The sequence below is a fragment of the Panthera tigris genome, chromosome B2 (genome assembly GCF_018350195.1).
Source record: "Panthera tigris isolate Pti1 chromosome B2, P.tigris_Pti1_mat1.1, whole genome shotgun sequence".
Lineage (NCBI taxonomy): Eukaryota > Metazoa > Chordata > Mammalia > Carnivora > Felidae > Panthera > Panthera tigris.
Genome location: NC_056664.1, coordinates 134102698 through 134115187, shown reverse-complemented (window position 1 = coordinate 134115187; position 12490 = coordinate 134102698). Strand labels below are relative to the sequence as shown.

The window sequence follows — 12490 nt, the reverse complement described above, 5'->3', positions numbered from 1 at the left end:
AGAAACAGGCTCCAGGCTCTGAGCCATCAGCCCAGAGCCTGACGCGGGGCTCGAACTCACGGACCTCGAGATCGTGACCTGGCTGAAGTCAGACGCTTAACCGACTGCGCCACCCAGGCGCCCCCTGGCTTGCTTCTTTGCCAGCTCTCCAGCTTACAGCTTTTGCAAGGAGAGTGATGGGACCACTTATTGACGGTTTTACACCTGGACATCTCAATTCTGTCTCTGTCTCAGTGAGTGAGAGTCACGTTATTGAGATTTCATTTTCCTGTCTGTAAAAACAGGGTTATTCAGCTTGAGATGGAGACAGTTAGTTACGTTTAAGCATTTACTACGTTATGCTCTTTCGATATTTAAAAAACTAGACTTGTATTTTATATTTAAAACTTCTATGTAAGCCCCACATTAAGCTCTTTTTACATAGTTATCTCGTTTGATGCTTACAAGGTAAGTGCCGTTATTATTTCCACTTTACAGACGAAGGAACTGAGGCTTAAATAGGTTAAGTGGCTTGTACGAGGTCACAGAGCTGGCACATGATAGAGCTGGCATTCAGCTCTGTTGGACGCCAGACTCCGTGCTCTTAACCACTTCACCCACGGTTCTTGCAGTGTCGTCGGTGAATCATCTGGATGTGCCTGTTGTGTGCAAATTCCCAGATCCCACTCTCAGACCCACTGACTCAGACTCTAAGGCTGGGCTGAGAAACCTGTACTTAACAGGAGCTCTGGGTGATTGATTATTGATACAACTGTATCTCCTTGCATTGCCCCCTAAAGTGATTGTAAAGCATTCTGTTCATGGGCATATATAGTTCTGACAAAGGCTCCAAGCCAGAATTATGTGCAGGAATCTAAATTCTAGGATTTCATAAATACAAACAAGCAGCTAATAGTTCTTTTTTTTTATTTTTTAATTTTATTTTTTATTTTTTAAGATTTACATCCAAATTAGTTAGCATCTAGTGCAACAATGATTCCAGGAGTAGATTCCTTAGTGCCCCTGACCCATTTAGCCCATCCCCCCTCCCACAACCCCTCCAGCAACCCTCAGTTTGTTCTCCATATTTGTGAGTCTCTTCTGTTTTGTCCCCCTCCCTGTTTTTATATTATTTTTGTTTCCCTTCCCTTATGTTCCTCTGTTTTGTCTCTTAAAGTCCTCATATGAGTGAAGTCATATGATTTTTGTCTGACTAATTTCACTTAGCATAATACCATCCAGTTCCATCCACATAGTTGCAAATGGCAAGGTTTCATTCTTTTTGATTGCTGAGTAATACTCCATTGTGTGTGTGTGTGTGTGTGTGTGTGTGTGTGTGTGTGTGTACATATATATGTGTATGTATATATATATGTGTGTGTATATATATACACATATATATACCACATCTTCTTTATCCGTTCATCCATCGATGGACATTTGGGCTCTTTCCATACTTTGGCTATTGTTGATGGTGCTGCTATAAACATGGGGGTGCATGTGTCCCTTCGAAACAGCACACCTGTAATCCCATGGATAAATGCCTAGTAGTGTAATTGCTGGGTCGTAGGGTAGTTCTATTTTTAGTTTTTTGAGGAACCTCCATACTGTTTTCCAGAGTGGCTGCACCAGCTTGCATTCCTAGCAGCTGATAGTTCTAATAGGGCAACTCTCTGTACTCTTAAGTCTGGTAATGCATCAATGTAATAAGCCATGTAATGGTCAGAATTCATTTGTGGCAAATATCCAGACTAGTTCATTTAAGCAAAAAGGGATTTTTTCCTAGAAAATAGGACATTCAGCCATTATAATATCTTTGAGAGAGCTGAAAAATATAGTAGTTGGATTGAGCATCCAAAAATGACTCCCAAAATGACAACGTAGTACTGACCTCAGAAGCTATCACTCTTGCCATGATTGGGAGACTGCCTGAAAAATGGCAGAGGAGAATGGGGGTCAGGATGGGACCCTGGGTTTAGGGAGTAAGCAGAAGTCAAGTCCATCATGGTGATCATCAAGGAATAGCCAGGGAATTCAGACACAGAAACAGAAGCCAGGGAAGTCGAGAGTTCCAGAAGCCAGGAGTGGCTAACTTTGTAAAATGCAGTAAGACAGCCAGTGGAGGGGGAGTGGGAGAAGGCAAGGCTAACGAGTCTCATTGACCTTGACAACTTGGTGATCTTTGCTAGATCAGCTAATGAATTTTTCCAGCAGTTTCAGGGGAATGGTGAGGAAAGAAATCAGATGAGTGGGATAAAGAATAAATGGGAAATGAGCAAATGGAAGCAGCAAGTGCAGCATGAACAAGGCTTTGAAAGGTAAGTTGAAATGGGAAGGAGATAAGATTGTATGGCTGGGATGATCTTGGACTGTAGGGTTTTTTATTTGCTGTTGTTTTGTTTGTTTGTTTTTTTTGGGTAGAGAGAAACTTGAGCATAGTGATAGCAGAGGCATTTGAAAGAGAAATTACTTGATGGTCAGTGTTCCAAAGGTCATAGGGGCGCCTAGGTGACTCAGTTGGTTGAGCGTCTGACTTCGGCTCGGGTCATGATCTTACGGTCCGCTAGTTAGGGCCCCGCGTCGGGCTCTGTGCTGCCAGCTTGGAGCCTGGAGCCTGCTTCAGATTCTATGTCTCTCTCTCTCTCTGCCCCTCCCCCGCTCATGCTCTGTCTCTCTCTCTCTGTCAAAAATAAATAAACATTAAAAAATTTTTAAAAAATGTCATAGAGGGAAGGGGTCAAGGCCTAGATGGGGGAGTTGGCCTGGAGTGCAGGAGGGACAGCTCATCTTACTATGGCTGGGGGAAAGGAGCTGACAGCAGATACAGATACAGGTGCGTTCCCAGCATAGGAATGAGTGGTAGAAACATAATCATGGCCGTAATTATGTCCTAATTTTCTTCTCAAAGTAGATGAGGTCACCTGCTGAGAAGGAAGGGACTAGATACTGGGTGTGGAGCTTGGAGAGTTACAGGTTTGGAACATCAACTGCTAAGGGCAAGTGAAAGACCATTGTTAGTCAAGGAGATTGTCAGCCCAGATAAAATTGAGAATTGTGAGATCAGAGTAGGGCCACCTGCCCAAAAGGAACATGCTTTAGGATTTGCCTTCCTTGGCCGGGAGTGGACAGGTGGGACATGGGACTGTTCCAGGGGTAATGCTGATTTCCAGTTCAGGATGATCCTGGACTCTGTGCCTCAGATCTCCTAACTACATGTGCTGTTTCCTGTTTGGGTGTCAGGTACCTCAGTCAGGAACCCTGAAGCTGTCCCACTTACGGGAAGGAACATATACCTTTCAGCTCACTGTGATGGACACTGCTGGGCAGAGAAGCTCTGACAACGTCTCAGTGACAGTGCTGCCCATGACCTTCTCCACAGGAGGTGAGAGGAAAGTCCTTCCTTTGCATTCACAATGGCCGACAGAAACCAGCTACTTACAGAAACATGGTATTGGATTAGCATTTTATATTCTTAAATTTTTTTTAACGTTTATTCATTTTTTGATAGAGACAGAGTGTGAGTGAGGGGGGGGGGGCAGAGAGAGAGGGAGACACAGAATCTGAAGCAGGTTCCAGGCTCTGAGCTGTCAGCACAGAGCCGGACGCGGGGCTCTGTTGCGGCCGGCGCGACAAACACCGAGGTCAGGGTCCTGAGGGTAGGGGAATGCAAGAAAAGAGAAGAGAAAGTTTGGGAACAGGAGGGTCCCCTGGGCTGATGGCCCAAGTGACGGCTTTGTTGTTGCTGTACACAATCTTTTATAACCAGACTCTTATGGGTTAGGTCATTCTAAGAATAAACAGGTTTCACATAATTGCTGCCCACCAAAACATTTAGTTCTGTGTTTCTTGTGCATTTTCTAGACGGGTCACAAGACCTTGTTGATAAGATTGCTAGCAAAACACAATTCCCATGTTTGTTTCTATCTGACTCGGGGTAGAAAAAGGGAGGTAGCATTACTGCCAACACCTGCTTCAGGAATTAACTTTCTCAGCCTTGACAAGGCTTTCGTATGCCCTTGAGAGTGGGGGAATGGGAGGGGGAACCACCGGGTTGGCTTGAGTCAACGGGGAATGTTGCTCGACCCGGTCTCAGCCTGGCGCTGGGGCCTGGCCTCCCACATGAATGGGAGGGGGGACCACCGGGTTGGCTTGAGTCAACAGGGAACATTGCTCAACCCTGTCTCAGCCTGGCACCGGGGCCCGGCCCCCCACAGGGCTCGAACTTATGAACTGTGAGATCATGACCTGAGCCGAAGTCAGACGCCTAACCGACTGAGCCACCCAGGGGCCCCCACAACTGTTTACTTCTTAATTTTAACCAGAAATTAAGGTTTTTAAGGGTTAAGAATTCTAATATAAAGCTTAATAATGTTAAATAGCTTAAAATACGTTTATTTAAAAAAAAAAAAACCCTTTTTTTAATGTTTATTTCTGAGACAGAGAGACAGAGCATGAGTGGGGGAGGGGCAGAGAGAGAGGGAGACACAGAATCCGAAGCAGGCTCCAGGCTCTGAACTGACAGCACAGAGCCCGATGCGGGGCTCGAACTCAACGGACCATGAGATCATGACCTGAGCCAAAGTCCGATGCCCAACCGACTGAGCCACCCAGATGCCCCAGCATTTTATATTCTGACTTCATTCCATGGGCTCTTCCATTCCGTTTTTGGTTGTTGTTGAATTAAGAGTCTTTCCTAAACATATGACAATTTAAAACAAATTAAAATTTGTAAAGTGCATGTGTCAATTTAAAAGGACTATTTAGGGACGCCTGGGTGGCTCCGTCGGTTAAGTGTTCGACTTTGGCTGAGGTCATGATCTCACAGTTTGTGAGTTCGATCCCTATGTCGGGCTCTGTGCTGACAGCTCAGAGCCTGGAGCCTGCTCTCTCTGCCCCTCTCAAAAATAAACATTAAAAAAAATAAAATTTAAAAAAAAACCATAAAAGGACTATTTAGCTTTTTCTGCCCACAGGTCCTGTCCCCATGCTTCAATAAAAACACTATTGGGGCTCCTGGGTGGCTCAGTCGGTTAAGCGTCCGACTTTGGCTCAGGTCATGATCTCACGGTCCGTGAGTTCGAGCCCCACGTCGGGCTCTGTGCTGACAGCTCAGAGCCTGGAGCCTGCTTCAGATTCTGTGTCTCCCTCTCTCTCTCTGCCCCTCCCCTGTTCATGCTCTGTCTCTCTCTGTCTCAAAAATAAATAAAAACATTTAAAAAAAATTTAAAAACACTATTGGGCAAAAAAAAAGGGCTAAAATTTTCCATGGACACGTTAACACAAATACTAATAATATAGCTTTACATACATGTGATGGTTCTCACTTTCAGTTGCACAATGTAAACTCATTCTTCTCATTTATCTATGTTTCTTACCTTCCCAAACATCTGCATTTCTAAGATTAGCTCATCAAGTTAAAAAATATATATATATACATATACATATATGTATATGGAACTTGAGAGCACAAAAGACATAGAGGTATTGCAGGGGGAAACCCCCCACAGTTCACTCCAGGGAGAGGTACAGAGATGCCGTGTATTTGAGGGTCTTGTCGTTCAGTCCGCAGACTCTGTCAGTGTGTGCGGGACCGCAGGGTGCACAGGAGCTGTGCGAGGCACTGGGCATACAGAGGTGCTCACCCGCGCCCACGTGGTGAGCCTTCACAGTCACTAACCATGGCTCCAGAAAACCCATCCTTCGCATGTCTTCGCCATCCCTGATAACTCAGTCAGTGGGAGAATAAGGGTAAAGAGATCAGAGAATGCCTGCATATGGCTGATCTTGTCTTCCAACCAACATAGGTCGGGATGCATATTGAAAATGAAGCAAGACTTGAGAATCCTAAGGACTTGGCACCCCTGATAATTTGCCTTCCACAGGGACACAGAGCACAGTCGGTGTTCGGAATGTGACTGGCTGACTCCCCGTCCGGCCGAGGTTCCAGCCTCCCGTGAGGAAGGAGGCTGCTGCCTGTGGCCTGGTGTGACACCAATTTCCTGCCCGCTGTTGCCCTCTGAAGCAGTGATGGCAAGTGAGAGGAGCCGTCCGGGTCAGGAGTCTGATCCCGCCCAGATTCCAGCAGGGCCGTTGATCTATGGCAGCTGCAAAGTAGAGCCAGACAGCTACTCAACACATTTTTGAGGGGTGCCTGTCTGGCTCAGCCAGAAAAACGTGTGACTCTTGATCTCTGGGTTCGAGCCCCACGTTGGGCATAGAGGTTACTAAAAAATAAACTTAAAAACATGTTTTTAGTACCTCGGTGTACTGGGCATGCACCAGGGCCATGGGAAACATGGCATCGGCCCCAGCCACTCCCTCCCTATGGAGGACCGCTGAACCCAGAGGGCTGTCCTGGGATCGAGTGCTCGCCTGGGCAAGAACCAAGTCAGGTGCCGATTATTGGAAGAAAGAGCTCATAGGAAGAAGGCATGGATATCCCCTTATCCCTATAGAAGTTTTAAAGGGATTTTGCTTTGTACAACCAAGGTGCCTGGGCAGGAGAGAGGGATAGAAGTGTGGGTACAAGCAGAGAGCTAACACTGCACCAGTCCAGTGTTTGCCTGGTTTCTTGACTTGGGCCAGTTTTCCAGGGCTCCAAAGATAAATTGCCAGTTGCACACTTCCGGCCTTTCTCCAAGATGACAAAATGTATCCGAAGTGGCAGAAAGTTATGTGCATCGCTTTTGATTACTGAAAGGCCACTGGAGTATAGATCTTATATATGGAACTTTTTATAGAAAATTAAGGGGCACCTGGGTGGCTCAGTTGGTTGGGCATCCGACTTCGGCTCAGGTCATGATTTCTCGGTCTGTGAGTTTGAGCCCCACGTCGGGTTCTGTGCTGATAGCTCAGAGCCTAGAGCCTGCTTCAGATTCTGTCTCCCTCTCTCTCTCTGTCCTTCCCCCACTCACACTCTGTCTCTCTCGAAAGAAGGAAAGAAAGAAAGAAAGAAAGAAAGAAAGAAAGAAAGAAAGAAAGAAAAAGGAAGAAAGGAAGAAAGAAAGAAAAAATTTAAAAGAATGGCTGTGTTATTAACTGCTATCTGGAATCACTCTCTGGCTAGATTGGAATAACATACTATGAATTAAAGTAATAAAACATCACACAGAGACATTGAAAACCAGAAATGGGGACAGAGAGGTGGTTCTCTCCCTTCTATTATAAATATATATTGGTCTTGCAGTTAATAACCCAGCTGTAATGGTAACCAGGGGTGGCACCATCTGGGAGACATAGGCAAGCATAGTACCCCTGCTGATGTGATAATTTGGGTGATCTTTGGATATAGACGTTGCATGTTTTCAAGCTTTGAGAAAAATAATCTATTCAAATGCCAAGCCATCAAGCACTTCCAATATGATCTAGATCAGTGGTCTCCAAAGAGGATCCCCCCCCCACAGATAAAGACATTTGTAGGATGGAAAAGAAGACACCTGAACTTATATTTTTAGTAATTTTTAATCTCCTCCTTTGAATTTTTAGTATATTTTATATCATGTTTAATATGTTAGTATCCTGGTACATGCATATTATTTTTAGATGGAGATGTGTGTTTATTACACTATATGCATAGTATACAACACTGTATGTATTGATCAGATGTATGGTCAAAAAAAATTAGAGACCACTGATCTAGTAATAAATGGATACGTTACAAATATCAATCTATCTCCACAAGCTACCAGGTAGTAAGTAAAACCTTGACATATTTAGGATTTTCATGTCATGAACTAAAAAATGTGAGCAGTAACTGTATCCTGCTTGGTATTCAGGGTAACACAGTTTTCCTTCACTTTTCCTCCAAGTTCCTTTCCTGGAACCAAAGAAGATTCTCCTTTCCAGGCCCAAATTTTCAGTCATAACTGAGGCCCTTTGCTTCCTCTTCTTTCTCAGGAGCTTCTCCCACCATTTCTTCTCTTCTTCCTGGATCAAGGTATCTTCAAATTGCCTTGTACCCAGATAGACTCCTTTCCCAGGCCCTTGTTTAACTGCATGCAGTGGAATATGTATCCAAGATTTCACTTGGACTCATATACTGTGCTCAACCATTTGCCTCGGTGGATTATCATTATCTACCATTCTCCCGTGTCCTGAGAGAATTGTCTAGTTCCTTGTGTCCCTGGGAAATTAGGGAGTTCCTCACGACCTACGTCTAGCCTGATACCTTTACTCTGCATCAACCAGTGTCAAAGTCACTCAGTTGTTGTGTAGCTAAGTCTAGTAAAGTTGGCTTAATCTGGAGTAGGGGAATGCCTTTCAAGAAAATACATGTAGCTCCTTTACACTGTAGATTAAAAACTCCTAACAGCTTCAGGGGCGCCTGGGTGGCTTGGTCGGTTGAGTGTGTGTCTTTGGCTCAGGTCATGATATAGCGGTTTGTGGGTTCGATCCCCCCGTTGGGCTACATGCTAACAGTGCAGAGCCTATTTGGGATTCTCTCTCCGCCCTTCTCCACTTGTATGCATGCTTGCTCTCTGTCTCTCAAAATAAATAAATAAACTTAAAAAAAAAAACAAAAAACAAACAAAAAACCCCTGGGGTGCCTGGTGGCTCAGTAGGTTAAGCATCCGACTTTGGCTCAGGTCATGGTCTCACAGTTCGTGAGTTCGAGCCCTGTGTCGGGCTCTGTGCTGACAGCTCAGAGCCTGGAGCCTGCTTCAGATTCTGTGTCTCCCTCTCTGTCTGCCCCTCCCCTGCTCACACGCATATGTGTGTGTGTGTGTGTGTGTGTGTGTGTGCAAAATAAAAAAAAATAAACATTATAAATGTTTATCTCAAAAATAAATAAACATTAAAAAAAACCTAACAGCTCCAAAAGGGAGACAATTTCATTATTTGAAGAAAATAAATTCATACCAGCCAGTAGCTAAAGATTGGGTTTATTCTTTATGGCGGTAGGGATGTATGGTAGTCAACAAATAGGGTTCAATAGTCGAAAGTTAATCTCAGTAAAAATGCTCACTTAGAAAACAAGAATGCAAGACATAGCATGTCTAAAGACATGGCATGTATAAAATGGTGTCTCTTATAAAACACATTCAGCCAGCCAAATGCCATGCGGGGTGGGGGGCAGTGTTGGGGGCCCACAGAGCCGACGGGATGAACAAAGGAACGCAGAGTGAGACGTGAGGACGCAAACCCGGGGCTGGCTGGGGAAGACCAGAGCTGCTGCTCGTCTGTTCCCACCTGGTAGGCAGCGCTGGCCTGGAGAACGGCCCCGCGACCAAGAGCCCATGTGATGCCTCAGAGTTAAGTCAGGGGGTCAAGGAGGCACCCCTTTCTCACAACCTGTTGCTCCAGCTCAGACTGTCGGTGTCTGCCCCATTGTGTGCATCTCTCTCCCCCAAAATGTTCCATGTACATTTAGTCTTACTTAGTCGTGACACAGCGAAGCGTTGACGATATGGCAACTCCTGTGACTTGAGACTTGTTCGCAAACAGGATGCTCGAACGTTTGCTCACGCTACCACTTCTCTTGTGACGACGGCTGCTGCATTGACATCATGCTGGCTTGCGATGGGGTGGAGCAGTGTCCTGACGGGTCCGATGAGGCTTTCTGTCATAATTGTGAGTCAGCTGCATGGCCTTTTCGGGCAAGGCGGGGAGACGGGATGTCTTTATTTTCACAATAAAATGCAAATTCAGTATTGTTCTTTTTCTGCCCAGTTTTAGGTATAACTTCATGTGAATAAGCTATGCCTTAAATTAAATGACCATTAACTATAAGTCTCTAATCTGAGTTGCAAATGTCAAATGTTTTATATTGCTTACCTTCTTCAAAATTTGCTTTGTTTTCTAAAAGACTCTTCCCCATCCTAAAAATGCTGTGAGGAATATGCTTTTAAAAAAACTAAAGTGAGGGGCGCCCGGGTGGCTCAGTTGGTTAAGTGGCCGACTTGGGCTCAGGTCATGATCTCGTTTGAGCCCCGCATCGGGCTCTGTGCTGACAGCTCAGAGCCTGGAGCCTGTTTCAGATTCTGTGTCTCCCTCTCTCTGACCCTCCCCCATTCATGCTCTGTCTCTCTCTGTCTCAAAAATAAATAAACGTTAAAAAAAAAAAAAACTAAAGTGAGTTAAGATTTTGTTTTGATAAATTTTTTAGAAAAAAAATTTTTTTCAATATCTATTTTTGAGAGAGACACACACAGAGCACAGGCTAGGAGGGGCAGAGAGAGAGGGAGACACAGAATCTGAAGCAGGCTCCAGGCTCTGAGCTGTCAGAGCAGAGCCCGACACAGGGCTCAAACGCACAAACCATGATATCATGGCCTGAGCCCAAATCGGACGCTTAACCACCGGAGCCACCCAGGCGCCCCTTAAGCTTTGTTTTTGTCAATTTATTTGTGACATTTAGAAAGCCAGTTATTGGAAGAAGAGAAAACAGTTTACCCATTTGAAAAGAAGAGAGTAATTTTTATGGGGCTCTAACATGGCTTAGATGGTTATTATTCGCAAGTATCCATGGCTTTGAATCTACTGCAAATTTAGTGCTTTTAATTACAGTTCAGAAAAGAAACCCAGCAGCTAACGGTAGCTCCTGTATCCTTCAGTGAGCCTTGACCGGAAGACGGTGACCCACACAGCAACCGCCCAGCCTAGAATCACAGGACCAATCAAAGATGTAGCAGGAGGCTCCTTCTTGGAAAAGTCCCACAAAGTGACTGTCCCAAACCAGCCACTGGTGGTATCAAACACAGAGAAGAGGAATCATTCCACTTTTTGGGGACCAGAGAGTCAGACTGATCCTGTGATGCCAGGTAAGGACCTCAACAGCTTCTCCGCAAACGGCCTCATTTTCTCCAGTGACGCTGGGCTCAAAATGAAGGTCGTATTTGAAGAGTGTTACGGAAATAAAAGAGAAGAGAGTTAAAATGAAAACTGTGGCCAAAAAGGAAAAAAAAAAAACAAAACCCACCCCGTCTGACATTTGCACGGATTATTTATACTAAGGAACACCTACTAAATACATTCATATATACTCCAGGGCTACCTGTACATTTATTAGTAAGTACGTTCGAATTAGGAAATTTCAACACCTGTGTTAAGAAAACAAATGCCCTACGTGTGAAATTTTAGGTTATTTTGAGATGAAGCAGCATAACCCTATTCGCACTAAGCTAGTGAACGTAAGTAAAGAGAATCTACGTCATATTGAAATGGTTGCTTGTGGGGCTCCTGGGTGGCTCAGTTGGTTAAGCGTCTGACTTCGGCTCAGGTCATGATCTCACAGTTCGTGAGTTCGAGCCCTGCGTCGGGCTCTGTGCTGACAGCTCAGAGCCTGGAGCCTGTTCACATTCTGTGTCTCCCTCTCCCTCTCTGTCTCTCTCTCTCTCTGCCCCTTCCCTGCTCATGCTCTGTCTCTCTCTGTCTCAAAAATAAATAAACATTAAAAAAATTAAAAAAAAAAAAAGAAAAGGTTGCTTGTGCGAGCACTTCAGTCCTATGCTCCCAATTAACGAAATCTGTAACTTTTTTGTTTTCACTAATAAGGCTAATAAGAATCTTGTCTACGTTCACACTGCTGAAACATTAACATTCTGTCATCTTAAATTTGTTTTTGCACATTTGTATTGTTTGTGACAAGAGACAGAAATATAGAATATCACATTTCTGTACGCCTTTGTAAATGTCTTTTCAGTACTCAAACTCTGCATACCTTGTACAGAAATAATCTGTCGCTACTTTAATAACTTCTTTATGAAATTCTTTTGTTCTGTGCAGAAGATGCAAATAATAAAAAAGGAAAATAATTTAAAATACCACTCTTTACTGAAAACAACTTGTGGTATTTTGGTATATTTTTTTCTAGTCTTGTTTATCTAATGTTTAGTTTTTTTCATATATTCTTTTTTTTAATGTTTATTTATTTTTGAGGGAGAGAGAGAATGTGAGCGTGCACGCGTGGGTAAGAGCACGAGTCGCGGAGGGGCAGAGAAAGGGAGACACAGAATCTGAAGTTGGCTCCAGGTTCTGAGCTCTCAGCAGAGCCCCACGCGGGGCTCAAACCCATGAACTATGACATCATGACCTGAGCCGAAGTCAGATGCTTAACTGACTGAGCCACCCAGGCACCCCATCTACTGTTTAGATTTTAAGTGTATCTGTACAGATATGTCCACAGAAATATTCCATGAAGGGTTTTCTTTTGGACAGTTTAGACTAGGTGCTTTCAAATGCCTAAGCTGGGTCTATACCTTTGTTAGTACTGCCACCTAATGGGTAAATCAGCCCATGTAGCAAAACTCACCATTAATATTCTGTTGCATTTTTTCTGGTCACTTTCATTTATACACATACATGCACACATTTATTCACTTTTTATCTTAGCATAATTAATATACAGTGTTATAGTTTCAGGCATACGATATAATGATTTAGCGATTCTATGCATTGCTCCCTGCTCATCATGATAAGTTTACTCTTAATCCCCTTCACCAACTTCACCCATCATCCCCCAGCCAGTTCCCCTCCCTCAACCACCAGTTTGTTCTCTGTATTTAAGTCTGTT

At 44.2% G+C, this 12490-nt stretch overlaps 1 protein-coding gene across 3 annotated transcripts in view; it reads left to right on the top strand.

Annotated features, from left to right (window-relative positions):
* LRP11 (LDL receptor related protein 11) overlaps positions 1-12490 on the top strand; it is a 54419-nt gene that overhangs the window by 21757 nt on the left and 20172 nt on the right. For 2 of the 3 annotated variants that reach the window (XR_006217939.1, XM_042987310.1), the window contains exons 3-5: positions 3220-3427; positions 9424-9549; positions 10533-10739. Coding sequence is in view for 2 of the 3 variants with exons in the window: in XM_042987310.1 (XP_042843244.1) it covers positions 3220-3427; positions 9424-9549; positions 10533-10739 (541 nt within the window). In the remaining variant the exon portion in view is untranslated. The remainder of the gene's footprint in view (positions 1-3219; positions 3428-9423; positions 9550-10532; positions 10740-12490) is intronic. The other variant, XM_007086895.3, reaches the window with a different exon arrangement.